The sequence below is a fragment of the Oncorhynchus kisutch genome, linkage group LG26 (assembly GCF_002021735.2).
Source record: "Oncorhynchus kisutch isolate 150728-3 linkage group LG26, Okis_V2, whole genome shotgun sequence".
Lineage (NCBI taxonomy): Eukaryota > Metazoa > Chordata > Actinopteri > Salmoniformes > Salmonidae > Oncorhynchus > Oncorhynchus kisutch.
The window spans coordinates 31,992,036-32,012,085 of NC_034199.2; the positions used below are offsets into that span (position 1 = coordinate 31,992,036).

Consider the following 20,050-nt stretch of genomic DNA (forward strand, 5'->3'; position numbering starts at 1 on the left):
ACAAAGACTATATACAATACATACAAAGACTATATACAATACATACAAATACTATATACAATACATACAAATACTATATACAATACATACAAATACTATATGCAAGGTAAGTAAATGTTCAATTATTTCAGGTCATGAAGCTGCTGGACTCACTCAGAGAACAATACACCAAGTACCAGGAGGTGTGTCGCCAACGCAGCAAACGATCCCAGCTGGAGGATATACAGACCAAGGTCATGCAGGTACTGCACACACACTGCCCTATATCACATCACACACACACATATGCACGCACAGAGATGCGAAAACACACACTATTCACACACTGCACACACACACACTATGACATCGTCAACACCAACCCACTGACAAGCCTACACACACTGCCCTAATGGATCCAAAACACCAGCGTAGTGAAAGCATGAGGCCAGGATTCAAACAAACGGATATTTCAGACATTGCACTGCCTTGACTTTGTTGTTAATGGCCCAATGCCATTAACAACAGCAGACCAGTGACCAGACTGAAGGAGAAGTATAGAGTAGGGCTGCTCTTTTTTCCATTGTCTTTTGCACTTTGTTTCAGAGAGGTTTAAAAGCTATACACCCACACAGGATTTTATGAGGATTAGTTCACCAGACATCCAGAGAAAGACCCAGTGGTTGTAATTCTCAGGAACTAGGGAATGTGATGCTTCAATGGAACTTAATTTTCAATTGAAGCCTTGCCTTTTTCAGTGTATCCAAAGCCAGACCCTGGTGATAAATTGTCTGACTGTCCCTGTAACCGACTCATATTAAAGCCTTTTCGGTTAGGTCTTCTCGTTCCAAAGTCAGCGTTACATACCACTGAATGGAAAAGCTGTTGACTTCGAGTCTCTGGCGGGGATACTCATCAGTCGACACACACACACACACACCCTCAGCACACATGGCCTTCATCCCAGCACACTTCTTCCTTGGCACTACCTAATTTCCTGTCTGTAACCATGAAGGGCAAACGCCTTTTCTCCCATTGGCCAATAGATTGAACTCTACTTTAGCGTCTAAAACAGTGGTTCTCAACCTTTTTTGGTCACTGAACCCACAATCACATATTTCTCTGACAGAAGTACCCTCTCATTTGCAACTGACCATTAGACCTATTTTCTTATGAGTCTTCTCAATGTAGGCTATCCCCTGTGGATAGGCCTGGTGCCTCAGGGATACAATTTTGAATGTTTTACAGTGCAAAGCAGATGATATTGGATGATAAAACTGTACCAATGAGGAAGTGAGCAGATGAGATGTGCTCCATGGAATGGACGGATCCTATTTTAGATTTGACAGATTCTAGATTCTAAGGGAATGAGCTGTCTGTTGCTATGGTGATGAAGAAGTTGTTCAGTAGGCAGTAGTCTAGGAACATATAGAGAAGGAGCTGCCAGATTCGTCATAATAGCCCGGAAGTAAAACATTGAATACATGGAGAATGGTGGGAAAAAAATTAAATGTAAATGTATTTTTGTAAGGGCTGTGGTCACCATTCAATTATTACATAAAATATATATATGTCACTGTAGTGGGGAGCTATTTTTTATTTTTTCACAGGTCCATTATCTTCCGATTTACGTCTTATAGCAACCAGTGGAGGCTCCTCAGAGGAAGGGAAGGACCATCCTCCTCAGTGAATCATAAAAATAAAAATAGTGAAACATTTAAAAATTCTGCCTTTTTAGATAAAACTATTCTAAATGTATTCACGTCACCAAATAATTTATTAAAATACACTGTTTTGCAATGAAGGTCTACAGTAGCCTCAGCAGCACTGTAGGGTAGCGCCATGGTGTAGCTGGAGGACAGATAGCTTCTGTACTCCTCTGGGTACATTGATTTCAATACAAAACCTAGGAGGCTCATGGTTCTCAAGCCCCTTCCATAGACTTACACAGTAATTATGACAGCTTTAGGAGGGCTTCCTCCAGCCTAGCAGAACTCTTGCAGCATGAACTGACACGATGTCCACCCAATCAAAGGATCAGAGAATGAATCTGGTACTAAAGCATAAGCCAGAGCTAGCTAGCACTTTATAAATGTGGTGAGTAGTTGACTCAAAGAGAGAGAAAGACAATAGTTGGAACAGTTTTTGAAAAAATGTATGTCTTCCAAAATTAAGAAGAAGCAAGAGAGAGAGAGAGAGATAGCTATATTTGGTTGTATTTAAAAAAATTAATTAAAAAAAACTTTCACTTAGCAAATGCAGCTAGGTAGTTTAGCCTACTCAAACACCCGGCTCAAACAGAGAGAGATGCAATGTGGAACTCTTCCAAGTCATGGTAAGCTTTTGGTTTTATTAATTTATTGCCCTCTGGGTGTAACTGCTAAACTGCATTCTGATTGAAAACTGTACTGCATGATTTTAGTGGGTTTACTAACGTGTTAATTCTAGTAGTTCTTGTTGACTATGACGTGACAACGATGTAGGATGTGTTTAGTCCTCAGAGGTCATTATATGAAGGTTTGGCTAGGAAAGGTTTTTTCGCTGGCCACAGACAGCTGATGTGTTGTGCACTGAAGTCCACAAGTGAAAAGTTGAGAGGAGGAGAGCACGTAGATTGTTGTGAGATAGAACTATATATACAACGAGCAAAGTGATCATGCTGTTTTTATGTGGCTGCTATGAAAGTAAACTCTTTGCGTGTGATCAGGTGTGTATTCATTCTGCCGATTCTGTTGAAAAACGTTTCTTAAATGGTAGCAAACGGAACAAAACGGGGATAAACAAACAGGGGCAAGAAAAAGTATGTGAACCCTTTGGAATTACCTGGATTTCATAAATTTGTCATAACATTTGATCTGATCTTCACCTCAGTCACAACAATAGACAAACACAGTGTGCTTAAACTAATAATACACAAATTATTGTATTTTTCTTGTTTATATAGAATACATTTTTTAAACATTCACAGTGTAGGTTGGAAAAAGTATTTGAACCCCGAGGCTAATGACTTTTCCAAAAGCTAATTGGAGTCAGGAGTCAGCTAACCTGGAGTCCAATCAATGAGACGAGATTGGAGATGTTGGTTAGAGCTGCCCTTTCCTATAAAAGCCACTCATAACATTTGAGTTTGCTATTCACAAGAAGCATTGCCTGATGTGAACCAAGCCTCGAACCAAAGAGATCTCAGAATACCTAAGATTAAGAATTGTTGACTTGCATAAAGCTTTCCAGGGTTACAAAAGTATCTCTAAAAGCCTTGATGTTCATCAGTCCACGGTACGACAAATTATCTTTAAATTGAGAAAGTTCAGCACTTTTGCTACTCCCCTAGGAGTGGCCATCCTGAAAAGATGACTGCAAGAGCACATTGTAGAATGCTTAATGAGGTTAAGAAGAATCCTAGTGTCAGCTAAAGACATACAGAAATCTGTGGAACATACTAACATCTCTGTTGACGAGTATACGATACATAAAACGCTAAACAAGAATGGTGTTCATGGGAGGACACCACGGAAGAAACCACTGCTGTCCGTGTATTCAATGGCTTCCATTTCACATTTGTCTCCCAGTGTGGCTAGTTCCTGGGGTATTGTATGTTCCTAGGCAGCAGTAGGATTAGTTTGGCTTGGGGAGTTTGGCCTAGTTCTTATCTGCTGGGAGTAAAGATGCTGTGTAGTGAGTGGGGGAGTAGGTTGTAAGCTGTATTGCTCCAAGCTCTGTAGGAGACAGGCGGTAGAATTGCCTCACCAAGCTAAAAGCTGATGCAGAAGAAAATCGCTCTATCAACCTCAACACACTGAACCATTTCATCACCCCTCTTATACAGTACAGTGGATTGTAAACACCTCTTCCTGATCCTCTGTAAATGCTGCTTTAATATATTTGAACCAGATGTTGAATTAGATTGATCATGTTATTTGATATTCCCTTATCAATATTTACTTTATAAGTAACTTGGCAAGCCCTTGTTCTGTGCTGACACATGGTACACTATTTGTCTCATAAGACTTTGTGTTCATACATGATTTATAGTGATTATACCTTCTGGTTTTAAGTACCCCATTTTAACAGAAACAAACAAGTACCCCATTTAACCCACACTGATTTAAATGTGTTCCAACCAATGAGAGACATCACAGATACCTGAAGGTATTTGATTGGTGGGCCTAGGGGGGAAGTGATAAAGCATTTGTTAATGATTGTGTCCAATCATCGACCTCACAGATGCCTGGAAGGTATTTGATTGGTTGGTCCTGGGGTGTGTGTCTGTGAGTCATGAAGCGTGTGCTAATGGGGTCTTTCTCTTCCTTGTTGCTATGCAGGTTGTGAATTGGCTGGAGGGGCCTGGCACAGAGCAGCTCCGAACACAGTGGGGGATCGGAGATTCCATCAGGGCCTCCCAGGCCCTGCAGCAGAAACATGAAGAGATAGAGAGCCAGCACAGCGTAAGGACAGAATAACACAACACACACTCCAGACACAAAACTACAAACACAACTCAATACAACACGACACGACACAGCTTGCCAACAGCACAAATTTATTACATCACTCCTTTTTCAATGTTCATAATTACAGAGATGAGAAGAGGTGGGGAGATAGCTGCTAGTTCTGTGTGTGCCTCTCTTCTTGCTTTCTCTCTCTCTGCAGAAGAAGCACTTGTCTTTGGAACATCTTGAAGATCCCAATAATTAGGTCACCGAATATGATTAGTTTGGATTGTTAGGGAGAGTCTGTTAGCTGCCAGGAGATTTACTGTATCGTAACTGCTTTTTATAGATCATTAACCTCTGGTCTGAGGAGCACAGATAAAGCACTACTAGACAAAAATATGGGGGACAAACAAGTTAAGTAAATAAGGTTCATTGTGTACATCTGGAAAAAGCTTGTTTGATTTCACTTACAAAACAGACAGTTTAGAGTTTGAAGCACAAATTAGAGCTTGCCCTTAACTTTTCCTCCCTGGATGTAGTATTGTCCTGCTCTTAGTCGTGGACAGACAGGCCAGGCCAGGAAGTGACTGCAGCAGCTGCAGCTGTTGGGTGTAACTAATGTTTCCCCTGGCTGGGTTTACATAAAAGACCCTGGTGAATCATTGCTCTGGGCCAAAGTGTGCCCTGGTGACCGAAACAGAGAGTACCAGCCAGGGGAATGAAAGGCTAAAGCCAGAGTGAGGTCCAAGCTAAAGATTGATGGTTAGGCTAAGGCGTGGTGTTGTCTCCAAGAGCCTTCAGCAGGTGGCGCTATTGATCTGAAATGTATAAGTGTTCTCAAGGTAATAAATATACCACAAAAACACTTCACTACAGCGTTCAACTCAATTACTGTACAGTAGGTTTGAACAGCTTTGAGATAGAAACATCTTTAGTGTGTGGTTCTTCTTTGTATTGAGCTTCTCTATGATAAACTGGCGAGTATATCAGAAAGAGTTTTCCTGCTTTCTGGCCAAAGCCAGAGGACCACAATGGAAATAAGTTGCGAAACATTGTGTAACTTGTGTGGCTGAATTGTGTTTCTAATTTGTGAAATCCAACCCAAATGTATGTGTTATTGGGTGTGTATTTACAGGAGTGGTTTGCAGTGTACGTAGAGCTGAACCAGCAGATAGCAGCGTTGCTGAGTGCTGGAGACGAGGAGGACCTAGTGGAGTTAAAGGGTCTTCAGCAGCAGCTCAGTGATGTCTGTTACAGACAGGCCAGTCAACTGGAGTCCAGACAAAATGTACTGCAGTCAGCACACGAGTTCCACGGCACAGCACAGGACGTATGTATCGTTGATTGATTGATTTGAATGGATCATTACAAAATACGTATAAAGCCAAGAACAAGAACTACAGTGACTCCTACTCTAAATCACAAAGTCAATCCCTAGGCCCTTGTGTAGATCTTTGAGGATTTGATAGGTGTAAGCAATATGGCCACAATCAGAGGGCAAGATGGAGCTCCAACCACCCATATTGCTTACACTTATCCAGTCATCTGATCTACATACTGTAAGTGCCTAGGGTTGAAGGGATAGGGGTCATAATATACTGAAAAAAATACCATTTCAAAGATTTTACTGAGTTACAGTTCATATAAAGAAATCAGTCAATTGAAATCAATTAATTAGGCCCTAATCTATGGATTCACATGACTAGGAATAGTCATATCTGTTGGTCACAGATACCTGAAAAAAAAAGGTAGGGGTGGATCAGAAAGCCAGTCAGTATCTGGTATGACCACCATTTGCCTCATGCGAGTTGATCAGGCTATTGATTGTGGCCTGTGGAATGTTGTCCCACTCCACTTCAATGGCAGTGTGAAGTTGCTGGATATTGATGGGAACTGGAACACGCTGTCATACATGTTGATGCAGAGCATACCCAAACATGCTCAATGGGTGACATGTCTGGTGAGTATGCAAGCCATGGAAGAACTGGCATTTTCAGCTTTCAGGAATTTTGTACAGATCCTTGCGACATGGGGCTGTGCATTATCATACTGAAACATGAGGTGATCTCAGGATCTCATCATGGTATCTCTGCATTCAAATTGCCATTGATAAAATGCAATCGTGTTCGTTGTCCATGGCTTATGTTCGTTGTCCGTAGCTTAACCCACCATGAGGCACTCTGTTCACAATGTTGACATCAGCAAACCGCTCGCCCACACGGCGCCATCACCTGCCATCTGCCCAGTACAGTTGGAACCGGAATTCATCTGTGAAGAGCACACTTCTCCAGCATGCCAGTGGCAATCGAGGGTGAGCATTTGCCCACTGAAGTCTGTTGCTATGCCGAACTGCATTCAGGTCAAAATTCTTCAGTTGTGCAAAGCCACAGATTCATCAGCTGTCCAGGTGGCTGGTCTCAGACGATCCAGGTGAAGAAGCCAGATGTGGAGGTCCTGGGCTGGCATAGTTACATGTGGTCTGCGGTTGTGAGGCTGGTTGGATGTACTGCCAAATTCTCAAAAATGACGTTGAAGGCGACTAATAGTAAAGAAATGAACATTCAATTATCTGGCGACAGCTCTGGTGGCATTCCTATAGTCAGCATGCCAATTGCACACTCCCTCAATTTGAGACATCTTTGGCATTGTGTTTTAGAGTGACCTTTTATTGCACATTTTAGAGTGGCCCTTTATTGTCCCCAACACAAGGTGCACCTGTGTAGTGATCATGCTGTTTAATCAGCTTCTTGATATGCCATACCTGTCAGATGGATGGATTAGCTTGGCAAAGGAGAAATGCTCACTAACAGGGATGGAAACAAGTTTGTGCAAAGATATTGAAAGAAATAAGCTTTTTGTGCATATGGAACATTTCTGGTATCTTTTATTGCAGATCATGAAGCATGGGACCAACACTTTATATGTTGTGTTTGTATTTTTGTTCAGTGTAGTATAGACTACTAACTGTTTTGCCTAGAGCTCTATGTTGGCTTTGTAATAACGCCCCAGTTTACCCTCCCAGCTGTCCCAGCAACTGGATGGTCTACTGGGCATGCTCTGTGCCGATGTGGCCCCTGCTGACGGGGCTGCCATCCAACAAACACTCAAACACCTCGAGGAGAAACTCAAGAGTGTTGGTAAGCACAATTAAATGTATTATTCACAGTTTGTTTTTTATATGATAGCAAGCCTTCAATAGATAACTGCAGAATAGAATTAAAAACTGATATTGACAAAGGTATTTGTGCTGAAACATTGACAGTCTTAACTATATCCCCTCTTCTTGTATTTTTTTCTAATGGATAACTGCAAGAATAATATTTTACATTTGAAATAACTTTCAGTAGTGTTAGTTGTGTAATTCACGAGTATTATTTGATGTGTATTTCTGCCCAGAGGGAGCCCTGGTAGGCCTGAGGGAGAAAGGCCAGGTCCTGATGGATCAGATGTCCAACCAGACTTCCTGGTCCTATGGGAAAGACGTGCCCATCGATAACAAAGACAACGTTGATCACATCCAAGGTGTCATGGAGGACATGCAGCTCCGGAAACAAAGGTTTGCTCAGATTTATTTTCAGTCTTTTTTTGATGATGTAAGGCCAGAGGCCTCAAAATTATACTGGAGTTGTTTACAAAGGTTCCACGAGTCAAGCGATTTCTGGAATATCCTGGAATTTTGGCCGTTGTCACGGAACTTGTCATGGAAATGGCTTTTGTCATGTTTTAAAAGAGTTTTGGTCCTGTTTAGATGTGAGGACATGGTAGATGTCAGGAGACTGAAGATGCTTCAGATGGTCCAGCTGTTCAAGTGTGAGGAAGATGCATCACAAGTCAGTAGATAGGCTTCCTTCTGTTCATCCCTGTTTGTTTGTTTTTTGTTTGACCTCTGTTGGTTCTGGACTGCAAACTTACGTGTGTTGTTATTATTGACATGTTGTTGTTGACATGTTGTTATTGTTGTTGACAATACCTTGTAAACCCCAGCTCATGTCACTGTGTTAACTCTCAGGCGGTGGAGTGGCTGGGTGAGCTCCTCGATGCTCTTCTAAAGACCCACATCAGACTAGGGGACGACTCACAGGAAACCAAAGTGCTGCTGGAGAAACACAAGAAGTTTGTGGATGTTGCACAGGTACGTACTACAAGAGCAGAGTTCAGACAGCTTGAGGAAGACTGAGGGGTTCTCTCTCCCGCTCTTGTCACTCCCTCAATTGTTCTGTCTGCCCCCTCCTCTCTCTCTGTCTCTTTTCTCTCTCCATGTCTTTCAAAGGGAAATAGAGGGGGAAGGGGAGAGTTGGGTAAGTTGAGCCAAAGGGGTAAGTTGAGCCACCCTTGTATCTAGAAAACCATACACAAAGTTAATAAATAGACAAATTATTTAGGAAGAGGTCATAATTTCATGGAGTCTGTCAAGGAAGAAACCACATGGAAAAACAGGTAAGCAAGTTAGGTCCAAAAAACTGATTTTCACCAAGTCAAATTAACGCTTGTATCTAAACCAAAGTAGATCATTGGAAGATTGTTCCATACATCAGTTGGGGTCTCTATAAGATTCAGTATGCGGCCCTAAACCTAGCATGAAAGTGCAATGGTAGCTGTATGGGTGGGCTAATATTGTAGAATAATAGTAAAGACATCACAACTATGAAATAACACATATAGAATCAGGTAGTAACCAAAAAAGTGTTAAACAAATCCAAATATATCTTATATTTGAGATTCTTTAAAGTAGCCACCATTTGCCTTGATGACAGCTTTGCACACTCACACTTTGAATTCTCTCAACCAGCTTCATGAGATAGTCACCTGGAATGCATTTCAATTAACAGGTGTGCCTTGTTAAAAGTTCATTTGTGGAATTTCTTTCCTTCTTAATGTGTTTGAGCCAATCAGTTGTGTTGTGATAAGGTAGGGTTGGTATACAGAAGATAGTCCTATTTGGTAAAAGACCAAGTCCATATTATTGCAAGAACAGCTCAAATAAGCAAAGAGAAACGACAGTCCATCATTACTTTAAGACATGAATGTCAGTCAATCCGGAAAATGTCAATAACTTTGAAAGTTTCTTCAAGTGCAGTTCCAAAAACCCTCAAGCTCTCATGAGGACCACCACAGGAAAGGAAGACCCAGGGTTACCTCTGCTGCAGAGGATAGGTTCATTGGAGTTACCAGCCTCAAAAATTGCAGTCCAAATAAATGCTTCAGAGTTCAAGTAACAGACACAACTCAACATCAACTGTTCAGAGGAGACTGCATGAATCAGGCCTTCATGGGTGAATTGCTGCAGAGACACCACTACTTAAGGACACCAATAAGAAGAAGAGAGTTGCTTGGGCCAAGAAACACAAGCAATGGACATTAGACTGGTGGAAATCTGTTCTTTGGGCTTTGAGTCCAAATGTAAGATTTTTGGTTCCAACCGCCGTGCCTTTGTGAGATGCAGAGTAGGTGAATGGATGATCTCCGCATGTGTGGTTCCCACCATAAAGTATGGAGGAGGAGGTGTGATGGTGTGGGGTTGCTTTGCTGGTGACACTGTCTGTGATTTATTTAGAATTCAAGGCACACTTAACCAGCATGGCTACCACAGCATTCTGCAGCGATACGCCATCCCATCTGGTTTGCGCTTAGTGGGACTATCATTAGTTTTTCAACAGGACAATGACCCAACACACCTCCAGGCTGTGTAAGGGCTATTTGACCAAGAAGGAGAGGGATGGAGTGCTGTGTCAGGTGACTTGGCCTGCACAATCACCCCACCTCAAACCAATTGAGATGGTTTGGGATGAGTTGGACTGCAGAGTGAAGGAAAAGCTGGCAACAAGTGCTCAGAATATGTGGGAACTCCTTCAAGACTGTTGGAAAAGCATTCCAGGTTGAGAGAATGCCAAGAGTGTGCACAATTGTTATCAAGGCAAAGGGTGGATACTTTGAAGGATCTGAAATCTAAAATATATTTTGATTTGTTTAACACTTCTTTTGGTTACTACATGATTCCATATGTGTTATTTCATAGTTTTGATGTCTTCACTATTTTTCTACAATAGAGAAAATAGTAAAGTTTTGACTGGTACTGTATATAGATTTCTTTGTTAGAAAAGTACTATATTTCCCTTGACGGAGTGATGCTGAATGTAATAAATGGCTCAACTTACCCCATTGCCCCCTACTAGGTACTGGGTATTGTGTTAACCTGGCTCTCTCTTTCTCTGTGTCCAGAGCACCTATGACTACGGCCGTCAGCTGCTTCAGGCGACGGTGGTGTTGTGTCAGTCTCTACGGTGCTCCACGCGCTCCTCTGGTGACACCCTGCCACGCCTTAACCGGGTCTGGAAACAGTTTACTGTCACCACTGAGGAGAGGGTCCATCGGCTGGAGATGGCCTGCTCCTTTCACACCGCAGCTGAGAAGGTAGGAAAAGAATGACAGTTATGAAAATGAAACCTTATATTATCAGGAAGATGTTAATATATTATTGATTTACCTTTGTGACAGCCAAATAATACACCTTCTTCTTAGCAAATATTGCAAAGGTTTTGTCTTCTTTGTGCTCTAGTCAGTGAGCCCTGTTGTTTGGAAGTGTTGAATTATTGGGATATGCATGTATGCCCCTTAACAGATGCTTATCTAAAGTGACTAACAGTTCAGTGAGTACATACTTTTTTGTTGATGGTCCTCTTCTGTTTCCATTCCCTCCTGTCTCCTCCATCCCAGGTGCTGGTCCAAGCCAGCCCAGACCAGGGTGATCTCCCAGTCGAGGTGGAGCAGGAGACCTATGAGGAGGTGGAGACAGTGGGGAAGGCTCTACTAGACAGACTCACTGTCCCTGTTATATTCCCAGACGGGTAAGAAACAATGGACATTTCACACTGAGACATGCCTGACTTTACCAAGATGCTAGATCTAATGATGCATGCCATTTTGATCATGGACTGTCAATCCTTGTATCCATAGCCCAACCTATGACCCTGCTGAGTCCTTCTGCCCCTTTTGTCCCCCCTTCAGGAGCGAGCAGTACTTTGGCAGTCCTGGAGACATGGCGTCCTCTGCTGAACACATCCGGGACAAGATGAAGCTGGTGGAGGACAGGAAACTGACTCTGCACGAGGAAGATGAAGAGGATGAAGACATTGAGCAGCTACCGTATCAGCAGCTACAGTATGAGCAGATACATGACCAGGACGAAGAGCTACACAATGATGAAGAACTACAAGACGACCAGGAACTACATGATGAAGAAATACAGGATGTAGACAATGAACTACAAGATGGGGAGGAACTAGAACTGGAGAATGAGACGGACACTTAGGAATGCTAATGGAGCTCTTATAACAGCTTGCCTGGTCCCAAATCAGCTTGTGCTGTCTTGCCAAATCCTATGGCCATTGGCGTGACAATAACCATAGCAGTTGACAAGAGAGCATAAACAGATCTGGGGCCAGGCTGCAGTCCTATAACAGCAGCAACTAGCAGTCCACCAGACATTGAGGACAGGAAAGGACACCTCTGACCTTCGACGTTAAGCCTACACAGCACCTGACCATCACGCACTCCAGATCTCTAGAATCCCGTTAATCTCCCGGTGTGACCGCATTCCTTCCATCTCGGTTGTACTCTGCCTCGTCCAGCCATATTAATTTACCAATAGCAGTTAAAGATAGAATATGGTCCTCTAGGATCCACTTACATTGCTTACAATACATGACATGGAGAAGAGAGGAGTGGAGGAGGGAAACAAAAGAAAGAAACTGAAAGCACTGACTGGAATGAAGTCTGAAATGGACTATTTCCCTTAAAGCTTTACCTTGCCTGTCGCTTGTCCCTCTGAATTTGTGTTCACGCTGATCTTGGCCTAGGGGTTGTTTTAACCCAGGGTTAAGGTTAGGCCTGGGTTAAGAACACGTAGTGTGAAAAGCCCTTTTACATGGTTCTACTAAACCCTCTAGAGTGTACAGAAAGCAAAGCATCATCTGTCTCTCTCCTTGTATTTACCTTACCGGTGCTTTAGAGTTTCTAGGCCTTTCTCTTTCTTGTCAAACTGCCTTGTTTGACTATTTTATATTTTCCCTCTGTTGTTTTTTGTTTGTAATACTTTCAAGTGGTTTCTGGAAGAAGAAAAACAAGTGTAAAAAGCTGTGCCAATATGTAAATCTATTCACATTCTCAATGCCTTTGAATTTGGCACTAACTTCCCAGCCCACTGTTTCCGGTATAGACGGACTGTTGTATATTACGAGGATGGATGGGTGCAGTCAACCAGTCACTTGTGTGCATCAAGTTAAAATGTCTAATCAGACCTTTGTTATAAACCTAGTTTAGAGTGGTAGATCCAAGGCTTTGTTTTTATCCATAAAATGTGATATGAGAATTATGCTTAATCTCTTCATAATTGTCATTCTAATGTATACATACAGTACATACGCCTTTTGCATCGTGAGGCATGCTATTGAAATATTGATTCTGTATTTATTTTGTTTTGTATATTGGTATTTTACATACCAGTCAAAGACATAATGCTTGTGGAGGTTTTAGGTTTGCGAGGCTAATCATGTATTTCTTGAAAACCTGGGTCCTGCGAAATAAACAAGCAAACATTTTAAAGATTTCTTTGATATAATGTAGTTATTTGTCTTTTGATTCATAAGCATAGTCTTACAAGACAATGTTGTCTCGTACACATACACAAGGTATGACTTCAGGCTTCAATTTAATTTGACACATGAAAAGCAGGACTGGACTATTTGGGGCCCTGGGGCATATTTACACATTTTTGCCATGAGGCTGAGAGAAAATGTTGCAGTTTTAAAGCTAATATCATATTCAAAAAATAAATCCCATGATGCTGAGAGAATTTTGCAGTTCCTGCAATTATACACATTTTGACAAAATAAATCCAAATTGGTTGGGGGGCCCACCTGCGTGCCCTTTCGGTAATTTGGCCCTGATGAAAATATTATTTTATAGAATAACTTAAATTTACCGGTTGTTGTCATATTAAATATGATATTTCAAGGTTTTCAATAAAGCTGCCCAGTTGTCAGATTAAATAGGATATTTGAAGGGTTTCAATAAAGCAGCCACGCATTCACATATCTTCAAGGTGTGTACTCACAGTAGCCGCTGGGTGGTGCAGATTAGACTGAGCTATGCAAAAACATGTTACCTCAAGAACAGCTCCTCATGAATAAAGAGTATGGGCATCATAAAAGAACCTTCCCTAATAATGGCATAAACCATTCACACCTTCAACGGTAAATTCTCAACAGTCATTGGTAATTCACTTCAAATGAAATGCTATTCGACATTACACATTACAATGGTAAACAATTAACACGTTACTCAAAACAAAGACATCATTAACATTTGCATAAACTTTAGCATTTATATTTAAACAATGAATACACCCCTTAACCTGAAATGACAATTTGGCGCGCAAACTCCTGAATTTATCAGTGTTCGCTTTCCTGGAAGTCTGGGAGCCAGCAGGTCACACAACGGTTGAAGGGAAATACACACATCGTGAGTCATCTTCAAAACTATCATAACATCTTTAGTTTTCTAACCATTCCACTACAAACACAACTTTCAAGGTATCAAAACACTGGAGTTGTTCAGTATTGCTTTTTGTAAATGTCCCAGCAACACGACTTCATTCAGTAGCCTAGCATCCATATAGTGTATTTCCAGATGATGTTCTAACCGCTAGAACGGGGGAGGCCGGTAATCCTGTGTAACAGTATACCTTTAGACCGTCCCCTCGCCCATACCCGGGCGCGAACCAGGGACCCTCTGCACATCCGTTACACCTGCTTATCTTCAGAGCCTAGGGCAAAACTGCGAAAGATATGGTTGCTGTAATGTTGGGCCATTGAAAACAACCAATATTGCTTATTTATTATAAATGCTTCTTCAGTATTTAAGGGTGTGTTTGAAGGTTTTATTTGTGGATCTAGGCCAGAGCTCCCTAACTGTCGGCCCGCATTTTCATTGTTGGACATAAAAGACCGTATAAACACCAAATCAGCTCCAAGTGATTTTAATTTTGGATGTCTGGTCCCAAGTATTCCCACTAAATACAGATACACATCTGATCTCATACAAATGTAAGCATGGTTTAAAATGATGTTTTAGGGAAATATTATATTTGTTCTTCTTGGGAATTTGCAGTATACACATCATTTGTAATTATGTTCCGGGGTTTTGCCGAAATTCTCCCCCCCCCTGCTAGAATCCCCCTCTTTACGTGAACGCGCACACACTCAATTCTTCATTGCTGCGATTTGCCTGCTAGTTAAGATATCTGCTCTTTACTCCGTTGTCAGTTTAGTCTACATTTTACGGATCTTAGTAGCATTTGTATGTCCTTTAAGGCAGCTGTCAATGATCACGTTAGGCTGCGTTTCATTTAATTTAATGTTTATGGCGGTTTGATCGCGGGGGAGGCACTAGTAATATCTGCAGTTTTCGGTTTGGCCATTTGTGTCAAGTGTATTAGTCTATAAATAAATCTCTTTGCCAAAATTCGTTATCTCTCACATGTTTTATTCGACAAGTAGTTGTTCTGAAATGTTTATTGCCAAGAAAATAGCCTTGCTAAACCCCCCGTTCTAATTTCCTTAATTTTGTCACTAGAGTCAAATACTTTCTATAGAACTAACTTCATGTCAGGATAGGCAGCCGACATTAATAATTAATGTATGTGTGTTATATTAAACATCGAGGAGGGAGTAAAATGTAGGAAATAAACATTTCAGAACAACTACTAGTCGTGTAAGACATGGGAGAGATGATACATTTTGACAAAGAGATGTATTTATAGACTAACCCACTTGAAACAAATAGCCAAATTGACAGCTGCCTTGAAGGACACAAATAAAAATAAAATTCTGCTACTAAGATCAGTGAAATGTAGGCTAAACTGACAACGGAGTGAAGAACAGAATGATTTTCGGCACAACACAAACAAACAAATATTCCACCACATGGGGGTGATGGTGATACTGTTAATTAAGTTACAATGTTTGAATCCATCCAACCCAGTACCTTTTAAATCTTGAAGGTGATAGATGTTGCTGTAGCTGTTCTCAATGCTTATAATGACACGAAGCTGATGGTGAGGCTATATTTAACCCTCTCTGATTTCTCTCAGCTGGAACGGGCTGCTCAGAATGTGCGTCCCAAATGATGACACATCCCCTTTATAGTGCACTACTATTGACCAGGGCCCTAAAGGGAATATGGTGCCTTTTGGGCTGCTCAGAGAGATGGTAGCTGGGACAGAATTATCAGGAGACCCCAGCAGATGGCTGGGTGGGGTGAGGGAGGGAGGCCTTCCAGGTCCTCCCAGTCTGTCCTGGGCTATGCCCAAATCGGCTGATTTGTGTGTGTGTCTGCTCAACTTGACTGATCTGTCTGTGTGTCTCTGTGTCTGTCTGTCTGTGTGTGTCTCTGTGTGTGTATGTGTGCCCCCGACTCGGCTGATCTCGCAGTGTCTTACTTTCTCAGCTGTTTCTTTAACTTCTCTAACAGCTGCTGCCTGCCGCAACACTAGTCCATGACAGACCTGGGTTCAAATACTATTTGAAATAATGAAAAACATTTTAGCTGTGGTTGATTGAGCTTGCATGTTGCTTTGCAAACCCTTGTCTTGCACCCCCAGAGATCCCAAAATCTGGCACACCCGGCAGGAAAATGCAAAAAATATTTGTAGATTTAAATTAGTAACCTATTTGAACCCAGGTCTGAGTGTAGTGTCATTGGTTAAGCATGACATGCAGATCCAAGTAGTCCTGTTAACAATTACAACACTTCTTCAGGCTCCCTGGCATGCCTTTGAGTAGGCTACATTTCACACAAATGTCTTCCCTTAAGTATCTGAGTCAGGCACTGTTGTTTGGCAGTGGCACATACACACACACAGTGACGTCCCGCAATGTACAGTTGAAGTCGGAAGTTTACATACACTTAGGTTGAAATCTTTAAAACTTGTTTTTCAACCACTCCACAAATTCCTTGTGAACAAACTATAGTTTTGGCAAGTCGGTTAGGACATCTACTTTGTGCATGACACAAGTAATTCTTCCAACAATTGTTTACAGACAGATTATTTAACTTATAATTCACTGTATCTCAATTCCAGTGGGTCAGAAGTTTACATACACTAAGTTGACTGTGCCTTTAAACAGCTTGGGAAAATTCCAGAAAATTATGTCATGGCTTTAGAAGCTTCTGATAGGCTAATTGACATCATTTGAGTCAATTGGAGGTGTACCTGTGGATGTATTTCAAGGCCTACCTTCAAACTCAGTGCCTCTTTGCTTGACATCATGGGAAAGTCAAAAGAAATCAGCCAAGACCTCAGAAAAAAATTGTAGACCTCCACAAGTCTGGTTCATCCATGGGAGCAATTTCCAAACGCCTGAAGGTACCACATTCTTCTGTACAAACAATAGTATGCAAGTATAAACACCATGGGACCATGCAGCCGTCATACCGCTCAGGAAGGAGACGCGTTCTGTCTCCTAAAAATGTACGTACTTTGGTGCGAAAAGTGCAAATCAATCCCAGAACAACAGCAAAGGACCTTGTGAAGATGCTGGAAGAAACAGGAACACAAGTATCTATATCCACAGTAGAATGAGTCCTATATCGACATAACCTGAAAGGCCGCTCAGCAAGGAAGAAGCCACTGCTCCAAAACCGCCATAAAAAAAGCCAGACTACGATTTGCAACTGCGCATGGGGACAAAGATCGTACTTTTTAGAGAGAGGACAAAAATAGAACTGTTTGGCCATAATGAACATCGTTATGTTTAGAGGAAAAAGGGGGAGGCTTGCAAGCCGAAGAACACCATCCCAACCTGGGGGTGGCAGCATCATGTTGTGGGGGTGCTTTGCTGCAGTTGGGACTGGTGCACTTCACAAAATAGATGGCTTTATGAGGACGAAAAACGGTAAACTTCTAACCCACTGGGAATGCGATGAATAACATTAAAGCTGAAATAAATCATTCTCTCTACTATTATTCTGACATTTCACATTCTTAGAATAAAGTCGTGATCCTAACTGACCATAGACAGGGAATTTTTACTAGGATTAAATGTCAGGAAATGTGAAAAACTGAGTTTAAATATGTTTGGCTAAGGTGTATGTTAACTTCTGACTTCAACTGTAAATACTGAACAGTGGTTTTATTCTCTAGTTGATGGAGCATTTATACCCAGTATGAAACCCAGTTTGATTATTCACCTCCTCCACAGTGCTGCCCATTACAGACAGTCAGCTCTCAGTCCTTTAGCCTTGGCATGCATTCTATTTAAGCTCCTCTGTCAAGGCTCAGGAGAAGATCCAGATGCATACAGTTTCGAAGCAACAAAAGTTTATTTCAAAAACGGGGGCAGGCAAATGACAGGTTAAGGGCATGCAGAGGTGTCGGCGGCAGGTAGCCTAGTGGTTAGAGCGTTGGACTAGAAACTGAAAGGTTGCCAGATCAAATCCCTGAGCTGACAAGGTAGAAATCGTCCGTTCTTCCCCTGAACAAGGGCCCACTGTTCCTAGACTGTCATTGAAAATAAGAATTTGTTCTTAACTGACTTGCCTGGTAAAATAAATTTAAAAAATAGGTCAGTAGAGCAGAGTTTGAAAGGTAGAGAACGGCAGTCAGGGTAGGCAGAGGTCAGTAATCCAGGTTGGTGTGACACGGTACAGAATGGCAGTCAGGTCAAGGCAGGCAGAATGGTCAGGAACTAGAGAAAGACAGCAGCATGGGAAAACAGCTGGTAGGCTTGATGAAATAAAACAAACTGGCAACAGACAAACTGAGAACACAGGTATAATTATACTTTGGATAAAGGGGAAAATGGGCGGGGGGTGGAGACAAGCACAAAGACAGGTGAAACAGATCAGTTTGCCACCCTCCTATGCAAAATAGTACAATTATTATATTGCACATTCTAACTGTACTTTGTGGACATTTTGCATCTTGTCAAATATATAAAATAATGTTTCTACGCACGACATACTAGTAAGATGGGTAGATGATTTAAGTAGTTGTACTGTACACTGGGAAGTTTTGCATCTTGTCTACACAGAAAAATGTGTGCTGTGTTGTTATAAAAGTTGTTGATCTGATATGAAATGACCTCGGTGATCTCTGGTATCCTGAGGCCCATGGTAACAATGGCTTTATCATTTGGACACACACACACACATACACACACACACACACACACACACACACACACACACACACACACACACACACACACACACACACACACACACACACACACACACACACACACACACACACACACACACACACACACACACACACACACACACACACACACACATATGCACACACAGACACACTCATATCTATTGTGTTTGTTGTTTGTTTGTTTGTTTCTCCAGTTTACAGTAGATATACAGTATGTCACTGCACCTTAGGAGAGTAACACATACCTCTCACTATTGGATCTATTGATTTACTCCTAACTATCAAAGAGACTCATCACAGTTGGGAAGCTGAGGTCTGTTTGTGTTCCCCTGCTGTTTTCCTACTGTATCAGAATCTCTATCTCTCTCTCCCCCTATCTCTCTCTCAATTTCAATTCAATTTAAGGGCTTTATTTTCATGGGAAACATATGTTAACATTGCCAAAACAAGTGAAGTAGGTAATAAACAACAGTGAAATAAACAATAAAAATGAACAGTAAACATTACACTCACAGAAGTTCCAAAAGAATAAAGACATTTCAAATGTCATATTATGTCTATATACAGTTGCCCTATTCTTGTGGCAACAGGTCACAAATCTTGCTGCTGTGATGGCACACTGTGGTTTTTCATCCAGTAGATATCGGAGTTGATCAAAATTTGGTTTGTTTTCGAATTCTTTCTGAATCTGTGTAATCTGAGGGAAATATCTCTCTCTCGCTCTCTCCCCCTGTCCCCCCCCCCCTATGTCTCTCTCTCGCCCTCTCTCTCTTTTCCTGCCATTGTGCTGTAGTCAGGGAATAAAGAGCTGATTCTCATTAGGACAATACTAACACCCCCTAACTCTCTGACACTCATACCTCTTTCTATTGGATCTAGTGATGTACTACTAAGTATCAAAGAGACTCATCAAAGTTGGGCCAGCAGAAAGCTGAGGTCTGTTTGTCCTGCTGTTTCCTTACTGTATCAGAATGTACTCTCTCTCTCTCTCTCTCTCTCTCTCTAGGCTCTCTCTCTCCCGTTTCTCTTTCAGTCTCTCCCCTCCATCTCTCTCTTTCTCTCTAGTCTCTCTCTCTCTCTCTCACCCTGCCTCTCTCTTTTCCTTCCATTGTGCTGTAGTCAGGGAATAAAGAGCTGACTCTCATTAGGACAATACTAACTCCCCCTAGCTCTCTGACAAACTGGCTTGTTCCCCAAAGGGAAAGGGATATTTTAAAACAACCAAGAGGAATTTTAAATAAAACATCTCTAAAGAATGTAAGTTTCCTCAAAATAAATAATACAGACATGTACTGTGTTTGAGAGAGTGGCCAAATATATCAGGTTTGAAGGTAAGACCCAAATGCAGACTGTGTGGAAGTAACAATGTTTATTACAGCAACAAGGACAGGCAAACGACAGGTCAAGGCAGGCAGGG

The 20,050-nt window shown here is 41.7% G+C and overlaps 1 protein-coding gene across 2 annotated transcripts in view; it reads left to right on the top strand.

Annotated features, from left to right (window-relative positions):
- Positions 1 to 13,017, top strand: part of LOC109870956 (SEC14 domain and spectrin repeat-containing protein 1) — a 51,346-nt gene extending 38,329 nt beyond the window's left edge. Inside the window, exons 11-20 of one of the 2 annotated variants that reach the window (XM_020461681.2) lie at positions 132 to 233; positions 4,302 to 4,424; positions 5,548 to 5,742; positions 7,435 to 7,549; positions 7,809 to 7,968; positions 8,161 to 8,242; positions 8,422 to 8,544; positions 10,632 to 10,823; positions 11,127 to 11,257; positions 11,418 to 13,017. In XM_020461681.2, coding sequence (XP_020317270.1) covers positions 132 to 233; positions 4,302 to 4,424; positions 5,548 to 5,742; positions 7,435 to 7,549; positions 7,809 to 7,968; positions 8,161 to 8,242; positions 8,422 to 8,544; positions 10,632 to 10,823; positions 11,127 to 11,257; positions 11,418 to 11,721 — 1,527 coding nt within the window. In that variant the 3' untranslated portion in view covers positions 11,722 to 13,017. Of the gene's footprint in view, positions 1 to 131; positions 243 to 4,301; positions 4,425 to 5,547; positions 5,743 to 7,434; positions 7,550 to 7,808; positions 7,969 to 8,160; positions 8,243 to 8,421; positions 8,545 to 10,631; positions 10,824 to 11,126; positions 11,258 to 11,417 lie in introns of both variants that reach the window. The other variant, XM_020461680.2, reaches the window with a different exon arrangement.
- The last annotated feature ends 7,033 nt before the right edge of the window (positions 13,018 to 20,050 follow it).